At 40.2% G+C, this 21129-nt stretch overlaps 1 protein-coding gene across 4 annotated transcripts in view; it reads right to left on the bottom strand.

The window, feature by feature from the left end:
• Nucleotides 1-998: 998 nt before the first annotated feature.
• The window catches only part of FEZ2 (fasciculation and elongation protein zeta 2), a 43866-nt gene continuing 23735 nt past the window's right edge, over nt 999-21129 (bottom strand). Inside the window, exons 6-10 of one of the 4 annotated variants that reach the window (XR_013349438.1) lie at nt 9605-9685; nt 7322-7397; nt 4487-4552; nt 1896-2036; nt 999-1267 (exon numbers count right to left, since the gene is read on the bottom strand). Coding sequence is in view for 3 of the 4 variants with exons in the window: in XM_077843625.1 (XP_077699751.1) it covers nt 2020-2036; nt 4487-4552; nt 7322-7397; nt 9605-9685 (240 nt within the window). In the remaining variant the exon portion in view is untranslated. Of the gene's footprint in view, nt 2037-3301; nt 3328-4486; nt 4553-7321; nt 7398-9604; nt 9686-21129 lie in introns of those variants that run through there. The other 3 variants (XM_077843625.1, XM_077843626.1, XM_077843627.1) reach the window with 3 other exon arrangements.

Raw genomic sequence — 21129 nt, 5'->3', positions numbered from 1 at the left:
CAGCACCCCAAGCAGCTCTGGTGCTGCTCTCAGAGGGCAGGGCCTTTCCCCCCACAAACCCTTATTAAAAAAAAAAAAAAAGAATCCTGCTCAGGATGGCACTTCGATGCTGCTCCTTAGGGAGACAGCCTACCTGTTGTCCCTCACAAATCAGGAACGTCCTCCTCTCCTCTCATTGGTATCAAAATCCATTCATCATGTGTGCCAGTGAGGTAAGAAACACTGATAGTTCACCACTGAAAAAGCAAGTTTATCAAGCAAAATCAGAAATCTCATTACACAGGGACTGGGAGTTGAAAGGACGTACACTCCAAAAGCATCAACTTAAGAATGAACTATAAACAGACCACTATTGAATCTCCACCAAAAAATAGACCCTCAAGGACTTTTGACTCTCTAGTAGTAGGTCTTCTAAAATGATACTTCCTTAGTATAGTCAAAACTTTTTTTACAAATTTGCATCATTAATTCAGTTGAAGTTAGTTACTTTATTGAAGTATGCAACTTCATCAATTGAAGGGCAAGGGGCAAGTCCCACATTCTCACTATCAAGGCACTGATTGATTGATTGATAAGACAAGGAACCAGCTCAGGCTCACCTTTCCCCAGGTCACAGCTGAGCTGCCAAGTTGCCCTCCCAACTCCAAACTGAGCTGCTGCCTTTGCAGCCCTGGGGTCCCAGTTACCAAGTGAAATGAGGAATAGGAATGGGCCTGTGTGCTCACAAATGTTTAAGTGGAATTTTAAAGTCCCCTGCCAGGTCCTCTGAACTCTTTCCACACCTCTGTCAGGGAGGGAGCTGCCACTGCCGTCAGGAATGTCTCCCAGACCCAGGAAAAGAGTAAGACTTCCCGGAAAAACCCCTCTCCCCTCTCCTTCCCATCATGAAGCTAATCGGGATTCATCAGCTTCCACACTGTAGTGATGGACAATGTGTAGAATGGTAAAGGGAAGAAAAATCTTCAATACAACAGAAACTCAAAAAAATCTCTCCAACATGCAGTACCCTTTTTTCAACATTTATTAAATGGCAATGACTTGACTGGAACTGGCAGAAAAGTGTTTCATGACCAGTGCCGGATCGATGAGCTGTTTCCAGGAGTAGCGCTTTCGGGAGACACTCGGGCAGGAGTGGGGACAGGGCGCCACAGCAGCGCACAGGATACTGGAAAGCACCTTGGAGGACACAGGCTCCTTGTCAAGGACACTTCTTCACAGACACATGAGGCAAGACATATAAACATCCAAAGTTCAACAATACAAGGTTCTGAAAGTGAATGGCAACTGAATGGTTAACGTCTCAATAGGGGTGAAAGACGCAGCAACCTCCAATATCAGCCCTCTCCCCACTGGGCCTCCAGGCCTCGGCCTTGGTCATCGAGGCTCTTGGTCATCATCATTGTTCGTAGTTGTTGTCACTGTCATCTGCCATAGCGCACATTCTGGTTCCCCTTCTTCAGAGAACAGCCCACGTTTCAGTTTCTGTCGCCCTTGACAACACTGTAGGTAATATTTATCCTGACAGTCCCTTTATAAAGAACAGCGTCGGTTCTTGCCACCACCGAAGAACAGTTACAGTATAAATCTCTCAATGCTTTAATCTAGTTCTTCAGTGCAGTGCAGATCTAGAAAGCCATAAAAACTCAACTGGGCATACTGTCAGTTCAGGAAAAATATAACTGCGCATGTACAAACATTACTCCCCCTTACTCTACAAAGGTGGAGGAGAGAAGAGTTCATAATTGTTAGTATTTAACAAAAAAAAAAACAAAAACAAAAAACAAAAAAACAAACACACACACACACCTCTAGAATTCAGAACAGTGCCATACTTCTCTTGTTCATAATATAAAGAATTAGTGAAAGCATGATCTAGTTAATACTGAATCACAAACCCAAGTTCAAGTGTGCTGAGTTTCCAATAGCAGAAGGGAATGGTAGCCAGGTTTCAGAACAATGCTATAGGAAACCTAGCTTGTAGTCCACAGAAGAGAAAGCTGTTCCTGACGCGGTGCTGCCCTATGTAGGACAGAGCACTAGAGGAAGGAAAAAACTTTTAAATAGACATGCATATTTTATATGTATTTACACAAGATGTATATACATTTTATATACATTTTATATGTATATAAAAATATACTATTAAATCAGGAGAACAAACAATGCAAAGATCTACAGTATCAACTTGTTTTAAAAGGCTACACATTTTCAACAGTGAAAAGTTCTCTTGACACATTATTGCCCAGAAATGAGATACCAAAAGGCCATGTCTCTTAAAATGCTACTTAGAGATAAGAGCCCATAACATTAGACTTATACATCAGGCTTGTAACACCACAGAGAGGCTCCCCAGGAAGTGAAAGAAGGGTGCAAGTCTCCACACACACATAGCAGCAACCCTGTCTACACTACCAGCCTTTGGTACAACCTGGAAGGCGAGGTGGCAGCAGGCCACAGTGGGGTAATTAAAGCAGGTGTGAGAAAAAGCTCAAGGAGCCCATAGAACATCCATCCCTCCTTTCTCAGGCCAAATGAGGCCACTTTTCTACCTTCTTTCATTTCATACCTCTGCAGTAAAATGAAGCTTGGTATGTTTAGCAGCCAAGCCACAGTCCTTGTTGTTAAAACAACTATGAGGAAGTCCTGCCAAGAAGGCAGAAGAAGAGTTCCCCCTTAAGCAGCTGCACCTTTTATGGGGTGGGGTCCTGCCCCCTATGGTAGAGGAGTTGCTGATGGCTGTGAACTTCCAGGATGGGTGGAAGAGAGCATGTTTGGTCAACCCCTGTCTATACACCCCTCATCCATACCCTCCCCATGCGACTGAACACCTCTGAGCATCACACACGCCCACTCACGTGCTCAGACTGCAGAGTCACCACCTTGGTTTGAACCCTAGCTTCTTTTCCACCCAGTCCTCATAAAGCCAAGGCAAAGCAACAACAAATGCACACAAGCAGCTCGTGAGAAGCAGCTATAGTACAGACGGCCTGGCTCACAGGCTGGAGCCTGTGGCACAGAATTAGCAAAGTGCTGCTTCCCGAAGGCATGTGGTACAGGTTCAGTTACAGGCCTGGGTTACAGGGGAAAAACTTCAACATCATTCGCCCACAGAGCACTCTGTTCTCTGGATCATAAAATTCTTTCATGCAGTCAGTCAAATGATAAAATAGCCAAAGAATGCTTCAGAAGCTTGTTCAGAGCATCTCTGGTGCTCACAGTAGTGCCCTAGGGACCCCCTATAATTAAGACATGTTCTTTATGTTCATCTCATTCCTGTGTCACATCTATAAGAACAAACCTCAGAACAATCCAGCTTTCATACCAATGCTAGCACAACATAAAAAGCAAACAAAGGTATCAGGTATTAAAAAAGAAAATTCAGAATGTAATAGGAAGAAAAAGCCCTTCATCAGAAGAACACAGCTTACTTAAAAATTCAATATATTCTTTTCAACCCCCTCCCCCTACCCCTAACCTAATGACTGGCTCCACTCCAAGTCTCTTACAGGTGATATTTAGTATATCACTGACTTGGAGCTCCACTGAGGTTCTCTCTTTATGAAGCTATGGCTGAAGAAACGTCCCATCTGAGTTACCTAACATCTCAGAAATCCCAACCTTCCTATGATTCAGCCAGCAACTCTGCAGAGAAGAGAGAACCCAAAGGACAGTGTTACCAGAAGAGGACTGCTCTCAATACTGGATCACACCCTATAGGGTGCATTTTATGATGCTTGGAATAACTCACCTGAATAACTGCTGCTTTATAAAAAATAATTTCACTGAAAAGTATTAGTTTTGCCTATAATTAAAAAGTTCATCAGTTCCCTCTTTATCTTCCAAATTTTGCTCTTTACTCACCAAAGTAAGTGACCTCATTAACATCTCAAATGACTTTCCTTTACCCCATCACTGTTCCCAACCTGTGATCTTGATCTCGCTAAGATTTATGGCTCATTTTCTACAGTCCCAGTTGATGAAAATCCATTCATTTTCTCCCTCCCCTCCCCATCCCTTACAACTATCCCTTTATTATTCTCTCTGGGACTCTTCACTAATGTGACTGTCCCCTCTTTCATCCATCCTCACAGATCTGTCCTCTTCTTTCTACTGTCCCCAAGATGGCAGAGACCACCCTACCAACCCTTCCAGTGTCAGTGAACACCCCAGACTCACATAATTGTGGGAAGTCTCCATAATATTTCCTCACTGCCTGCCTCCATCCATGCTCACAACTGAGCTATGCAAATTACTTCCAGTTCAAGACTCCAAATAAAAGTTGAATTTTATAACCATAATTCATGTGAGGAACATCAGTAAGCCATGCATCTATCCTCACTATGCACAAATGAGACTGATAAAAGTGTGTTTGGAAGCTACTTTCTAATCTATTAGCAGGAAGCTACTTTCTAATCTATTAGCAAGATGATGCACTCGTCGACTCAACACTTCCCAACCATCACATGCACAACATCATAAAACTCACCTTTCAGTATATAATCAGTTAACAAGCTTGGAACCTTTTCACTGTCCTCTTTCATGGCACGAAGAACTGTAAAACAAAGGAGACAAAGACAAGGCAACAATTTCAAATTCAGATCAAGAATCTCATTTATGTTGTAGCCTTAATTACATGGCACAACCCACCCATGCAAATGACTGATAAATGGAAATACAACTGCAAAGGCTCGAGAACACACCGTAGCCAAGTAAGTCCTTATTCAGGTGAGAACATTCCTGTTACCTGACACTCATCTCCCGGATTTAAAACTTCCAAGCAGTGGAATCTGGAAAAAGGAACTGGGTCAATTTCACAGAGCCTCAGGCCTGTCACCCTAAGTACTGGAAGGCGAGGCACCATCGTGAGCACTTCCATGGGCCCTGGGGAGTGGGAGAACCTCAGTCTGCAGATCTCACAAGCTGGAGAAAGTCCTAGATAAATGACTAGTTAGCTACATTCTCCAAGGAACATGTCTGTCAGCCTTCTTAGAAACCAAACTGTGAGAAACCAAAACAAAGAACGGACCTCACAAAGCAGCACTCAGCCAGGCCGTCTGCTCCTGTCTGCTCCTATACTACAGAGGAACCTTAGCGAATTAGCCTCATCCCTAAAGGCAATCTTTGACAATTTTATCTCTAAGCAAAGACTAATAGGATAATCAGCTATTAGAGTGGCTAAAAATCTAAGCCACCCAGGAACACATGGATAAACACTACATGAATAAATGCTACCCTTGCACATGACTGCCAACTCACTGTCTCCAGAGCATCCTGAGGAAATGCCACACTCTTTCCCCCCCGGACATATGACAAAACAACATGGGGTAACTGGCAAGTCAGTCCATCTGGGCCTAAACCCTAGCTTTCCCACTTCCTAGCTGTGGGGCTTTGAGCAAGTTACTTGGCCACATAGTGCACCAAGTTCCTCGGCCACATAGTGCACCAAGTTCCTCATGTGTAGGATGAGACTCCTCATCAGACCAGTCTCAAAGGCTTGTGATTACCAAGTTACTACTTCAGATGTGAAGGCCTTAGAATAGTGCCCCACATGGTATATATGCTATATAAGCATTAGCATGACATTATTCTAGTTCTTACTACTGCTGTGGAATTCTAGTAGCTTTTCTAAGGACGGCGACATAACCAGAAACGCTACACTAGTCTTCCCAGGGCTTTCACCGCAGCTAACATCCTAACATCTACAAGGCAGCGGCAGAGGCCCCGGTTCTCCCCCAAGTTTTTAGGAGATAACCACTTTTTACTTTCAAAGTGAAACTCATACTAACTGGGACATTCACTCACACCCGCTACACACGTTCACTCATCCAGAGATTCCAAATGGTGTTTGTCTACAAATACATCATCTAAGAATCAGCCTGACATTCTGTGGGAATTATGTGACTGGTTTGGCCAAGTATGTTTGTCCATGATCTGAGAAGCCAAGGTCTTTCAGGAATTCCTAGCTTCTAAGGCAATAGTTATGTTCCCTTCTTGGAGGGCTACTCTGTTCAGTATTTCTGTTTCCCATCATGTTTTAGATTTGTTTTCATTTCTACATAAAATCACATGCCATAAGCTAGCATTATTAAAAAGCATAGTGGATTGGGAATTAAGAGACCCAGCCCTATAATTAACTATTCCCCTGTTTGATCTTGGACACTCCTAATGTCATGAGTTCCTCCGGAAAAATCAGAGGGCTGGCCACCCAGTTAATCTCTTCATTCTCTACTTCAGACTGGCTAGCATCACTTGATTTATCCATATTTTAATATAAAAGACTGTGAAAGTATTGTTCACCAAAGGAAGGAATAACAACTTCACATAGCAGGCAGGAAGCTCCCTTGCGCTCACCCCAACCGTGCCTCCATATCTCTAAATTCTAAAACAAGTCTCATCACCAAGATCTATTCCTGTGATTTTCTCTTATTTGGTTCCCTCTTTAATCAGCAGTTATTACAAATATTTACAGTTAGAAAGAATCTAACAGGTCAGCAAATCTAGTCCCTTCAAGGAAAACAAACAGACTTACCCCAAATCACCCATATGTTATTTACAATGAGGGAAACATAGCAAATATTTTTATCCTTGTTTTTCATTGTGACCAAGAGAAAGTAAGTAACATCCAAGGATGTCACTGTAAATAACAGGGATAGAACCAGAATTCATGACTCATTTATGGTTATCATAAGAGATATTCAATGGAATGTATATTTAAGTCTAACAAATTATTTCAAAATAATAACTGCCTCTTGAAGATGGCGGTATTTTTGTCGACTTTGTTCACTAAAGTCCCAGAATGCAGCCTGGCACAAAATAGGCTTTTTTAATATTTGCCAAATAATTCTTAAAATATTACTAGCAATTCAAATTCTATCTATGACTATTACCTTGGGTTCAGGGTTCTACATTCCTAAAAAAGGAGAGCATTTTAGGACACATTCTAAATCTTTCCTATTGAGTTACTGACAGTCATATTTATAGAAGATCCATGAAGCACCTTATTTATTGATGAATGATCTGTTCTTAAACATTCAAGAGATGATGGAGAATCAAGTTACATTTTTTTTCCCCTCAAAAGTTCAGCTTGCAAATATTTCAAAAGGTAAGAAAAAGCACAAAAAATACAAATCAACTCTGGATTTAGGGTCATGGTTGATGCTATAGCCATTTATGGTTCATTCTCAATAAATGATAATATCTATCATTTACTATCTTAAATTGACAAAACAAAACAATAACATCATCAATTAACCAACCAAAATTAGTATTTAGATTCAGCAAAAGTAAATATGGTTAACTGTTTAATTTTGTCTTTGCTCACTTTTTGTTAATATTTGAAGATCTTCAACAGATGGTGGTCCATTTTTTTTCTCATAGGGAATGACTGTTGTCAAGTACTGCCAAGTGAAAAAAAATATATGTCACTTAAATCTGAATGACCGTATCTGCACAAATTTGATACAGTTACATAAGGTCTATTTTATAACATGAAACATGAGCTATTTTAATAAGGAACATGTGTATCTTACTATCTCAGCTGGAACTCCTATTTTGCCCAATTCTATCTGCTTCATTCAAGCCTAATGTTAACATAAACATCTATTTTTTCACCTTTCAGTTATTGAAAATTTACTAAAATTAGGTCTGACGGTAATTTGTTCATTTTAGTCTTAACATTCTTCTTGCATATTTTCAACATACTTTGAAAATAGTAATTTCAAACTAAAAACGGAGTTGCAACAGTTCTGCATAACCAAATCATTCCCAACAGCCAAATAATTCTGTTTCAGACCATTTTTTTCTGATTGAACAAAATGGTCACGTGGATAACTTCACAACTTTAAAAACACATACCAGCTTCTTCCAGAAGCTAACATAGACACGCATATCAATTTTAGAGGTGTATTATTATTATTTTAAATTATTCAGAATGTTTAAAGGCATTAAAGGAAAAGAGAAAAGTGAAAGGAGAGAATGGCCTAGTGAATAATAAATATTTACGTCTGATACTGAGACAAACGACCTTGTTCACTACTGTAAAGGCTCACGAGTATCAGAGTTATGGCCTATAAGTATGTCCCATGAAAGCAGAATCTAAAAATTATTGTCCAGATGTTCCTATTCTGACCACTCCACCAAAAACTATATAGTTCGGTGTGGTTTGCATGTGCTCATCTGGAGATCTACTGTTTTTACTCAGAATCTTTTGAGACCCAGCCATTAGTCCTTGCCCTAAATCTCCGCTCTATTCCTAACCCTCCATGAGTGATTTCATCCTTGAGGGACCTCATAATCAAAAGACAAGGTAAAATGGTTTAACAAGAACTGGCTCCCTAGGTACAGAAAAGAAAATGAATTATTCATGTTTAAGAAACAATTCCCACCATCTTTTTGGTGTAGACTTCTCCAAGGTGACACCAAATTGTAGAACTGAATGTTTCCTTGTGAATAATACACAGGAAGCCGGAAACAAGCGCCCGTCCCCCGCCCCCGGGGCTTCATGGACAGCGGTGGGGAAGCGGCAAGCTGGCTGGTGAGAGCATCAGGAAGCTGCGCCCCTACCAGCACACTACCTGGCTACGCTCTCAGGCTTCCTGTCCCACTTGCGTGTGTAGGTCAGTGTGGAAGTTATTTTGCCATCCTGTGAGTTTGAGAGAGGTAGAGGTTCCAGAATAAAAAAAAAAAAAAAAAAAATTTGTACCATCCCTTAATGGAGCTGTAAATGTCAATGTGAAGGATTATTTAATACTGATTATTACCCTTCTCAGGTAATACAGAAACTATCTTTTAGCAAAAACTCTATGCTCAAATGCTTTCTTTTGATAAACTGCCAAAAGCTACATTCTGCACACTTTCTCAATCTTCACTTAAAAGCCACATTGAAGTTTTCCTTTTGAAGTGAAAATTTCAAATTGTGAAAGGTAATTTTAAGCACACTCATTAATATAGATGTGTTTCCCCTGTTCATGATCCTCCTCAAATCATTATACAAAAATGTTAATGTAAAGTAAATTGCTACACATTTGGCCAGGTACCTATATCCACAAATAATTTTGTATAAATCACGTCACATGCCTCATTTGACAGACAAGTGTGTTGGCTGACTACATGATATACCTTAAAACTGCCTGAATTTCACTTAAAAGGAGGTAAAATATTTATGTGTTTGTGTGTGTATATATATATATATATATATATATTACATGTTTGACCTAGAACTCTAGTCAAAAGACACCAACACCAGCTTTCTTCCCTCTCAAAAGACATCTTGTTTCTCAAACTTTTAGAATTAGTGTAGCATTTTCTAGTTTAGTTATATATTCTATACATGCAACTCATTATGTCAATGCAATTTGTTTAAAGATAGTGGAAAATGGAGCTCTAAATCATATAGTAAGAATGCATTTAGTCTATTGCCAATTTGAAAATCGCTTTTTCCTAAAGGGAATTGTATGCATTATTGAAAGTATAAAAATGATAGACTTTCACTTCTCTCTTTTAAGCAATAGTCTTAGTAAATTAGTAAAATTGCCAGCTTTCAGGACCTTCACTTACACAGGAAATGAAAAAGCAGAGAATGAGGAAAATAAGGATAACCCAGCACCTGTTTCTCTCCACCTGAATTTCCAAAGGTGTGGCGGAGGCCATTCTGAATGACATTTGAGATCCCTTCCATGCTGAAGCGCTAAAGGCAGCAATATACGGCCCGGCCCGGAAGAAAAGGACAGAGAAAGAAGTTCAAAGACTATTAGTAAGAACGCACCACAATGATTTATGTGCCCAAGAGACAAGCCGTTAGAAAATGCCACTACTCGTTCAGATAAAGCAGACAAAATCATGCTGTTTTTAAAATGTTTTTTTGCTTCCATTTCTTTGCAAATGCAAAAACAATTGCTTTTATGCTACTATATTCATGAAGACTTTCCTCATGTAGCTGATCAATTTGCTCCAATGTAAACATCCTAAATTGTACACATCTTTGTCTTATGCAAAATTAGCGCATAACTTTTAAGATACCTTTTGATATTGTTTACCTACATTTTATCAAAAGTCTGAAAACTTAATACGAACAGTATGCATATTTTCTGCCTAAGTTTGCATATTTCTACCACAAGTTTGCAGAAACATTAACATAACATTTGGCAAATGAGAATGCTGTTACTTGGAGAGCTGATGACTGCTTCCCACTCACTCTTCAGGCCACCTGCCATTGCCTTGGTGCAGAAAACTCGAACTGGAAGAGCACATATGCTTCCTGGAGAGCAGAGTGGATCCCATGTGCCAGCAGGCCCCTCACACTTGCGCAGAGACTTTCCCACTCTGTTTCCCACTGTTTCTAGGAAATAATTCTAGCTTCTTTCCCCCAGTAACCTCCAAGACTTCCTAGAATTCACTGTACTATAAAGGGAATATTTTTTCCCTCAACTACTTATCTTGATTTGTAACCAGTCTGCAATGTCATCAGACACAAGGAAAAGAGTCCAGTGGCACCACTCTGGCTGCTGAGTCAAAGGCCTGAGATGGATTCTTACGGCGTGACTAATTTAAGGAGGAAGGAAAGGGAGTTTAGTCCCCATTCACCAGATGGGTCCTCTTTCTGGATTTTTACAGAGGAAAGTTGAATCAGTAAACACATTTGAGGAGTCAATATAACGAATATTTACCGGGCCCCAAGGAACAGAAGAGGAAACCAAGGCAATGGTCTCTGCTTTCAAGAAGGTATGGTTAGGCGAAGGGTTCTCAAAGTATGGCCCAGGGACCCCTCCCAGAGGTCTCTGAAAGATTTTTAGGGTCCATGAACTCAAGATTATTTTCTCAGAAATACTAACATATGATTTGCCTTTTTCACTTTCATTCTCATGACTTACAGTAAAATATTCCAAATGACAGGCTGAATGCAGAAGCCGATTTAAGACTCTAACTCTCTTGAATTAAGCCAGGTATTAACAAGATTAACAAAAATGCACAGCAATGTCATGGTTTCTCACTAAATTTTTTAAAATACAGTTATTTTTCATAAAAATATGCTTTTTGTATAAACAGTAAATTTCTTATTGGTGTTTTTAAATGAGTTGGTAAACTTTTTAAAAATTTTATCTAATACAGTAAATATCTATCAATATGACTTAGATAAACAAAGTCATTTGGGGTCTTCAATGACTTTTCAGAGTATGAAGGAGTCCTAACAACAGTAAGTTGAGAAAACGCCAAGAAGTTTAGTCTTTGAAGGAGCTAAATGCCTCTTCATCAGTCATATACTCAACGGTATTATTGAAAATCAGAGTACCAAATGTTACCATCTTTGGAGAACGTGTACAACCATGCCTCTCCTCCTGAATGGTCCCTCCCTACCCAGTCTTCCCAGAAAGCACGCCATTTTGTTCTGGTAAGACTAAAACATCTGGTCCGGACACTGTGGACAAGCTTCGCTTTGCTGACAGCCTTAACTATTACCTTTGATAAAGTTTTAAAAGAAAACCTACATAAAATTGTTTTGTAGATCTCTGTCCCTTGTAGCTTTTTCACGTGTTGTCATGTAATTTGTTCACATTTTTAAGCAGATTATCAAGAGATGAACTTCTTAGGCTCTAGAGGCTAGAGCCATTCTTTAAATTCTATCAAATGTATTTTCTCTCAAAAGCAACAAAGAGAAAAATACTTAATTCTCTATATGACCTGACTCCATTATCTATCATGTTAAAGTTGGATACAGACAGAAATTACCAAGCAAGGTAGGTGAATAGTTTTAGCATCCCATACATCAGGAGATGAAGGTATACTTTACATTTGAACAGCATGTTCTAAAAACACTAGCTGTACCTCCCTGGTTGGAAACCTAATGACTGTCACTGCAAAAATAAAAAGATGGATGCACATTCTTGGACTCCAAGGTTCCAGATGTAATTTAGGTTTCCTTATTAAATGTGCAGTTGCAGGCTCTCCTGAGCCATTGCAACTACTGGTAGCCTGACAACTCCTGAAAGACAGCTTTCACGCAACCAGAACACCAGGCTTGGTGGCAATAAATGGAAACACAATCGGGTGAAGCCGCAGCAACCAGGAAAACTACAAAATTAACAGCTGATCTAAGTAAATGAAGTAAAGGAACTCTCCCTATAACCTGTGCCCTCAGGCTGGTGGCAGCTGAGCCAGGAGCTGTGACCAGCAGGGAGGCAATGTGGCAGCTAGGAAGGTGATGCTGCCTCCCACTCCACTGGGGAAAGGACAGCACAGGAAAATCAAAAGGTGTGAAGGAAATACAAGGAAACCAGCTAACAGAGATGTTTGAGAACATTCCTCCACCAGTGCTCCATCCCTCCCCACACCAGAGTCACACAGCAACCATTTCTTCCCTTTGCTGGATTTTCACTCTTCCTCCTATCTGCTCTTTCTCAGGGGCAACTTTAACTTTTCAAACCCTCAAACCATTTCCTTCCTCCAGGGTTTCCTCAGACAGCTCTTCTCAGGTCACTTCTCTGATGCTGAGATCCAGGGACACTTTTCAAAGCCCTCTGAGAGCCCGTAAGCTTTCCACCTGCCCCCTCCACCTCCTGGATTCCTACACACGATCCTCTCCCTGAGTTCCCCCCTGCCCCTCTGGGTGACTCTTTCTCTGCTCAGCTCTCATGTACTGGGGTCCTCCAGGATTTTGTCCCTGTTGTTCTTCTCACACATGCTCTCTGAACATTCCCACCCCACCAATGTACAGCTAGCTCCATTTTCCTGAGATCAGGACAGGGCTGAGCACAGAGCCTGGCACTGAGGAAGGCTACGGTACACATTAGCCAGCTTTACTGCAACTATCTAGCTGAGTGTCACTTGTGTGTTTGAGGCCTACTGGCCATCTGTACCTGGACATTGCTAAAACTCATCATATCCAAAAGTGAACTCATCTTCCTCTCACCCACCACAAATAACTTGTTGTTTTTTTCCTCCTGTTCCTCTTTCAGTATTCCATACCTTTCTCGTTCATTTATCCATTCGTTCAAAAAAACAGGATCCAAATATTATAGGTGTTAATGACTCAAAGTGAACACACCAGCCAAAGTCCCTCCTACCCTCGTGACCTGACATTATAGAAGAGGGGCAGGAAAAGTAAAACAAGTCAATGACCTAGACCGCTGCAGATAATGTGTGCGCAGCTGATAGCTATGACATGTCAAGTAAAGAAGGGATGCCTATTTTATATTGGGAGGTCAAAGAAAAGCTCTCTGAGGTGACATCTGAGCTGAAACATGAATTCAACACCCTCCCCAATGAGCTACAAAGGACAATGGACAAAAGAGATCCTCTCAGAGAACAAAACCAAAAGCAGCCAAACTGGCCAACCCAGAAGTTCACTCTGTGGCCAGTGCACAGGGGTCCTGTTACTCTCCTCTAGTGGGATGTGGAACAGCAGCTACTGAGGATTTCCATTCCTCCTTCCCATAGCAAGTTTTCATTGTGGCAGCCCTGTTCGTGCTCCATCTTGGGTGGATGAGCCAACATGGCAGGCTGAACCTCTGCATCACAGGGGCCACATCCAGAGCTGATGGGAAAAGCAGGCATCCCCCAAAATGCCTGGCCTGAGGCTCAACAGGGTTGCTATTAACAAGACCTGCATATCTCCCTCCAGGGAGGAGATACACATGTTCTCCCCACGCTTGCCCAAGTCAGGAATCAGTGACCCAACCCTTCATCCTCTCTTCCCTGCTCCCCAACCAATAGATCCCACCCCTTTCGTATCCCTGAAATGTAGCATTCTCCTATCCTGTCACTTCTTGGCTCGGCTCCTACCAAAAGGAGCATACCAGCCTCTGAGTCAATTTCTCTCTAGTTGTCACCTTCCAATTATTTCTTGAAACACTGAAGTTTTCTTCCCAAAAGACAAATCTGAACAGGTAATGATCCACTTAAAACCTCTTTTTGGTTTACAACAGCCTTTGCACAATGACCAAATGCCTTAGCATGGCATACAAAGCTACCCATTTTCTTTTTTTTTTTCTTTTTTTTTTTTTAATTTATTTTTTATTGGTGTTCAATTTACTAACATACAGAATAACCCCCAGTGCCCGTCACCCATTCACTCCCACCCCCCGCCCTTCTGCCCTTCCACCACCCCTAGTTCGTTTCCCAGAGTTAGCAGTCTTTATGTTCTGTCTCCCTTTCTGATATTTCCCACACATTTCTTCTCCCTTCCCTTATATTCCCTTTCACTATTATTTATATTCCCCAAATGAATGAGAACATATAATGTTTGTCCTTCACTGACTGACTTATTTCACTCAGCATAATACCCTCCAGTTCCATCCACGTTGAAGCAAATGGTGGGTATTTGTCATTTCTAATAGCTGAGTAATATTCCATTGTATACATAAACCACATCTTCTTTATCCATTCATCTTTCGTTGGACACCGAGGCTCCTTCCACAGTTTGGCTATCTTGGCCATTGCTGCTATAAACATCGGGGTGCAGGTGTCCCGGCGTTTCATTGCATTTGTATCTTTGGGGTAAATCCCCAACAGTGCAATTGCTGGGTCGTAGGGCAGGTCTATTTTTAACTGTTTGAGGAACCTCCACACAGTTTTCCAGAGTGGCTGCACCAGTTCACATTCCCACCAACAGTGTAAGAGGGTTCCCTTTTCTCCGCATCCTCTCCAACATTTGTTGTTTCCTGCCTTGTTAATTTGCCCCATTCTCACTGGTGTGAGGTGGTATCTCATTGTGGTTTTGATTTGTATTTCCCTGATGGCAAGTGATGCGGAGCATTTTCTCATGTGCATGTTGGCCATGTCTATGTCTTCCTCTGTGAGATTTCTGTTCATGTCTTTTGCCCATTTCATGATTGGATTGTTTGTTTCTTTGGTGTTGAGTTTAATAAGTTATTTATAAATCTTGGAAACTAGCCCTTTATCTGATATGTCATTTGCAAATATCTTCTCCCATTCTGTAGGTTGTCTTTGAGTTTTGTTGACTGTATCCTTTGCTGTGCAAAAGCTTCTTATCTTGATGAAGTCCCAATAGTTCATTTTTGCTTTTGTTTCTTTTGCCTTCGTGGATGTATCTTGCAAGAAGTTACTATGGCCGAGTTCAAAAAGGGTGTTGCCTGTGTTCTTCTCTAGGATTTTGATGGAATCTTGTCTAACATTTAGATCTTTCATCCATTTTGAGTTTATCTTTGTGTATGGTGAAAGAGAGTGGTCTAGTTTCATTCTTAAGCTACCCATTTTCATGCTTCCACTTTGCTACTACTTCCTCATCCTCTTCTTGAGTTACTTTCTCTCTCGCCTTCAGCTTTCTCTCTCAACTTCTAGCCATGATGAACAACCCTCAGGGCCCCAGATGTGCCTGTCACCTCCCAATGGTTGCCCACACCACTCCCTCTGCTTGGTATGCCTGTCCCTTCTTCTTCTTGTCCTCTAGATTCAATGCACCCTTTCCGACCCCAATCCAAACTCGGGGCAATAGTGGTTTATCCACACCTCTATCATGAGACACTGCCAGGCACAGAACACACTGAGAACACAGAAGCTGCTCTGAATACTGCCATTACCACTGTATACCTAGGTCTCTCAACCTTGAGAGTACTGACATCTGGAGTCAGATAGTTTCTTTGTTGTGGGGGCAATCCTGTGCACTGTGGCATGCTGAACATCATCACTGACCTCTACTCAGAATTCTAGCACCCCCTCAGAATTCTAGCACCCCTGCCCCTCCACTCATCCAGTTGTGACAGGGACAGCTGTTTTGGGACATTGCCTAAGTTGTACAGGGAGGCAAAACTGGCCTGGTTTTGAGAATCACTGCATAAAACGCACTACATGCTGTGTTAGCTGGATGCCCAGGCTATGCCCCTGCATGCTGGGATTTACTATGCATCCTTAACAGTCAGGCCTGACACTTAATTAGAGATCAATATATGTTGGTCTCATAGTAGTAAAAGAAAAGATAATCCATATATTTTTTTACAGTGGGGATGAGGCACAAGATCTAAAGAAAAAAAGGTCTGGGTTAAATGTTTGGTTTTTAGAGAGAGAGAGAGACAGACAGAACATGCACGCTGACAGTGGGGGAGCAGAATAAGAGAGAGAGAATCTTAAGCAGGCTCCATGCCCAGCACAGAACACAACGAAGGGCTCGATCTCACAATCCCGAGATCGTGACCTGAGCCAAACTCAAGAGTCGGACACTTAACCAACTGAGCCACCAAGATACTCTAGTTTGGGTTAATTTTTAATAAGTTTAACTAAGTTCTCACAATCGTTAAGAGTACAAATAATGTCAGATACTTCTTTTGTGTGCCAACAAAGCACAAACCCATCCTCAGCATGCAGGAGGCATTTGATGGCTAGTTCCTGACTTAAATTAGAAAATTTTTTAGCAATTAGTAAAATATGTCCAGAATTGAGGATGAAACTAGGAATCACACCTTACTCAAAAGCATGTGGAATCAGAAAAATTTTCAAGAGTCAACTGGGATAGAAAAACACTGAACTAGAAAGCAGAGGTCAGAGTTCTCTCCCAGCCTTGTCACTGATGTCTGACAGGAGAGCACACCCCCGTTTCCACACCTGTGAAATAGATGATTTAATAATATCATTTGTAAAGGTTTCTTCTTTGTAAATTGTATAAATAATTATCTCAACCAAGGTGATCCATGGTTTAAGAAGGCAAATCAAAAGACACACACAGGGCACCTGGGTGGCTCAGTGGTTGAACATCTACATTTGGCTCAGGTTGTGATCCCAGGGTCCTATGATCAAATCCCACATTGGGCTCCCTGTGGGGAGCCTATTTCTCCTTCTGCCTCTGTCTCTGCCTCTCTGTGTGTGTCTCTCATGAAGAAATAAATAAAATCCTGAGGGGGAAAAAAAAGACACACATACCCACACACCAGTTTGGGTCCATGAGGTCACATAAGGTTATAATGTAACTGCTCTAGAATAACAAATTTGCACGGCCAAATGATACATTTAGAGTTATCTACTCCAGTGGCATTTATACATTCTGCTAAACCAGCGTTTATCACTTATAAGACCAGAGCCCAAGAGTCTTAGAGCCCGGGATAACCATATTGACCATATTGTGAGGAGACAAATTTTTCCTCTTCTTGCAGGAGAGAAACTTTTTTTTAAAAGAGCTAAAAAGCAAAAATAATCTGAAGGCAAACAGAAGAAAGATGACATGACAAAATACAAAGTTATTTGTCAAGGAAGTCCACGGACAGAATTCTGAAAAAGTCCACTGAAGAACCTGGTGGAAAAAGTCAATGTGAGATTAATAAAGTAAGACAAATAATCTTGTTGACAAGGTTTGTAAAACAATGGAGTGACTAAGAAATACAAAACCCCTAGGATAACAGAAGAGTAGCAAGCAGAAGATCAATGAACTCGAAGGATCAAGGAACAGAAAGACGGGGCAGGAGGACAAGGAAGAAATAGGAAAAGAGCTCCACAGAGCACACAATAGCCAGTTTTACAACTGCTCTATAAATCCCAAAAAACAATACACCCTTTTGGAAGGCAAAATGAATTTTAAAAAGATAAAACCTCAGAGACAGATTAAATTTACTTTTTAGTAAACCTCACCTCATTGAGAAACATTGCATTTTTAACCTTGAGAGCAGATGTGGTGTGATTAGGTGCTTTTGGTACTAAACTGGGCCAGAGGGAAGATTTTTGTCTATGCTTAAATTTTACGGGGGGGGTGGGGGGGGTGGGGGGATGGGGGTTGGGTGGAGAGAAGGAGAGAAGCATTTCTTTGTTGGATATCTTCCAGTAAAAGTACCACAGACACATCAAAGCACTTTCAGAAGTCTCATGGTTAGTTAGGAGCGCTCAATGAAATAAAGGACATTAAGGATATCTTACTTTAATTTAGCTTAACTAAAATAAACTGAAATATAAAGTACATCAGAAAGCCTAATCCTGCCTCCATTTAACCTGCCATTTCTAAATTTGAATGATCCAAATGTTCAAATTCAAAGTAAAGAGTTAGGGGTGCCTGGGTGGCTCATTCAGTTACATGTCTGCCTTCAGCTCCGGTCATGATTCTGTCCTGGGACCAAGCCTCACCCTGGGCTCCCAGCTCAGGGGGGGGAGTCTGCTTCTCCCTCCCTCTCTGCCCCTCTCCTCCCCTACTTCCATTTGTACACACTCACCGTCTCTCTCTCTCTCTCTCAAATAAATAAAATCTTTGAAAATAAAGTGAAGCACTACTGAAGATTCTGGGAATCTAAAATTATTTTGTAATCTATCCATCTGTTTTCCACCATATCTTTACAAAGGAGTTGACAGCTCTGTAAAATGCCCTTCTCAGAATGGAATTTTTGATAGGAGCCTATTTATAAGCAGGAAAATGATTAAGCATTACAGTATTTACTTTATTGTTTCCCTCACTGCTGACAAAGTGCCAAAGTAACACAGTGACGAGGGGGGAAGAAGTTTACTCAATCCTGAGCTCCAACCACATGATTTACAATGAGAATACTGCCAGCTACCTCATGACCATTTCCTTCCCTGGTGTGAATAGGTATTAAGTCTTAAAATCAGTCATTCCAGTCATTGGAATCTTTTCCCATACAAAACCAGGAGCAACAAAGTATAAACAAGATATAAGAGATTAAAAACAAAAATTACAGAAATCTGAAAGAAGAGAGAAAGGAGCCGAGATCTCCAAGCCACAGACAAAACGCCTACACAGCTTAGCAAAAGAAATGCAGGGCTTAGGGTCCCTAGCACACCCCTCTATATGATCACATGTGCTCAGGCCAGCGTACACATGCTCTGGGAGCTAAGACTTCTGTTAAGTTTCTATCTATCCATTTATGAAATGGCAGCAATATTAATAAAATTTACAGGGTTGCTGTGAGGATTAAATGAAGCAGTAGTTCAAGGGAATCACTTAGCAAAGTGTTCAGCAAATACAGATATCCAAAAATATTCAAAACATTACCCTAGAAAGGCTAGAACATTTGGGACGTAGCTCCCAAAAAGAAGTAACCACATCTTTCTACTATTCTCCAGAACAAGTAATGAGTAGTTTAAGTCCTCCTCATATAAATTAAATATCACCTGAGAAAAATAATACACTCTGACTATAGTTTCTAGCCTAAGCAGCTGAAGACAACATGAAGAAAAGACACTACTAGGACTAAATATACAAGTCAAAAGCTTAAACTGAAAACAAGTAACACTTGCATGTAATTCTAGGTCTTTCTGAACAAGAAAAAGAAGAGCTAGAAAACACTGTATAAATTGAAAAACAAAAAATCAGATACAGCGATATGGTTTGTTAATTCCTTCCTGGAATCCTAAACCTATCAAATCATTCTCTGCACAGAACATTGACCAGCTTAACTAAACTCACAGAAAGCAGGATCTAAGACAGGGAAGAGCAAAACTGACCAGGGGGCCAGGAAATTCAGCCTCTTCTTGCTACCAGACTTTTCTAGTAGCCTTAGCTGACACTCACTGGCACAGATCTCTAACTAGACAGGAAATCTTTTAAAAATCCCAAATTCAAAGTTCAGTGTCAGAAAAAAAAGGTTAGGAAAAGCAATTAAGAAATGCTTTTAATCTATTTCTGACTCATATCCTAATGTATGTTCTGACTCCATTAATATTTTTTAAACTCAAGAGGTTCAAATGAAGGTGAAATTCAATTATTGTTCCTTGTAAATCACATCATTTGCAACAGCTTGAATGACATGATTTTCAAATACTGACTTACAGAACAAGTTTTAATTTTTAAAACCTTAAATTAATCAAAACACAGAATACAAGAAAAAAGAATTGAAACCAATAGTTAAATGTAAAAAAATTACAATGCAAAAATATTCATATAAGGTATTACCTACGATGTAAAAATTGAGTCTGCTTATTTGACACTTTTCAAATCAAATACTTTTAATGTGAACTATAAAGCAGTTATAAAGGAAATTCTACTGAAAAATAGTTTCTGCAGAAAAAAAAGAACCAGATCCAAGTAAATTAGAAAATATGAATTATACCAAAGCAGATAAATATTTGAATATGCCTTGAATACTAAACACTATTTTGGAATTTTGCTCTCAGAACAGAAAGATGTGGTATGTAGATTTTCAAGATTAGGAGTTAGATGGAATAGTATCGATTTAATTTGTTGTATTTGAAGGTCTTTTTAAATTTTTATGTAATTTAATATTAATGTAGTAATTAAGTGTTGGCAAACATTTTCAAAGTTACTAAAATTAGAGTAAAATAATTAAGCCTGGTAATTTTATGAATTATTTCCTAACATTTATGGATACTTTAAGTGTATAATAAGAATACAATTTCCTGGCATAGTATGGCTTTTATGTGAATTTGTGTTATATTAAAAAACAACAAACCTCTCCAAGGCTTAAGAAGTCAAGAATAGACGCCTCATTTTTAACTGCTGGGTCATAAAAGTTCAATTATTAACAGCCTGTCACCAAAGACAACTGCAGAAAACAAATAGTACATGATGATAAACAAAAACTGATGGTGACCCCTATTTCTCTAGACAATACTATCTTTCATAAAATAAGTTTTATAGCTAAACTAATTCATAATAGGTGTGAATTATTAAAACCATAAGCATGTTTCTCTCCACCCTACACTGACCTTCCATTCTATGGCCTTAACACTAATTTTTAGGAATGCCCATTAAAATAAAGAAAAATATGAAGGATTACAAGAGACTACTATGAAAAAAATTATATGCCAACAAACTGGAAAGCCTAGAAGATATGGATAAATTCCTAGAAACATACTATCTTCCAAATCTAAATCAGGAAGAAACAGAAAATCTGAACAAACTGATTACTAGTAACAAAATTGAATCAGTAATCAAAAACTCTGAACAACAGAAGTCCACAAGTAGGTGGATTTACAGGTGAATTTTACCAAACATTAGAGTTGATACCTATTCAAACAATTCCAAAAAAAAGAAGAGAAGGGAAAGCTTCCAAATTCATTCTATGAGGCCAGCATTACTCCAAAACCAAAACCGAAACCAGAGGCACCTGGATGGTTCAGTGGGTGAGTGTCTGCCTTCAGCTCAGGGCGTGATCCCAAGTCCTGGGATCAAATCCCACATCGGGCTCCCGATAGGGAGCCTGATTCTCCCTCTACCTATATATCTGC

Source organism: Canis aureus, chromosome 12 (genome assembly GCF_053574225.1).
Source record: "Canis aureus isolate CA01 chromosome 12, VMU_Caureus_v.1.0, whole genome shotgun sequence".
Classification (NCBI taxonomy): Eukaryota; Metazoa; Chordata; class Mammalia; order Carnivora; family Canidae; genus Canis; species Canis aureus.
Note: the sequence above shows the minus strand (reverse complement) of the source record. Positions and strands in the feature narration are given on the sequence as shown.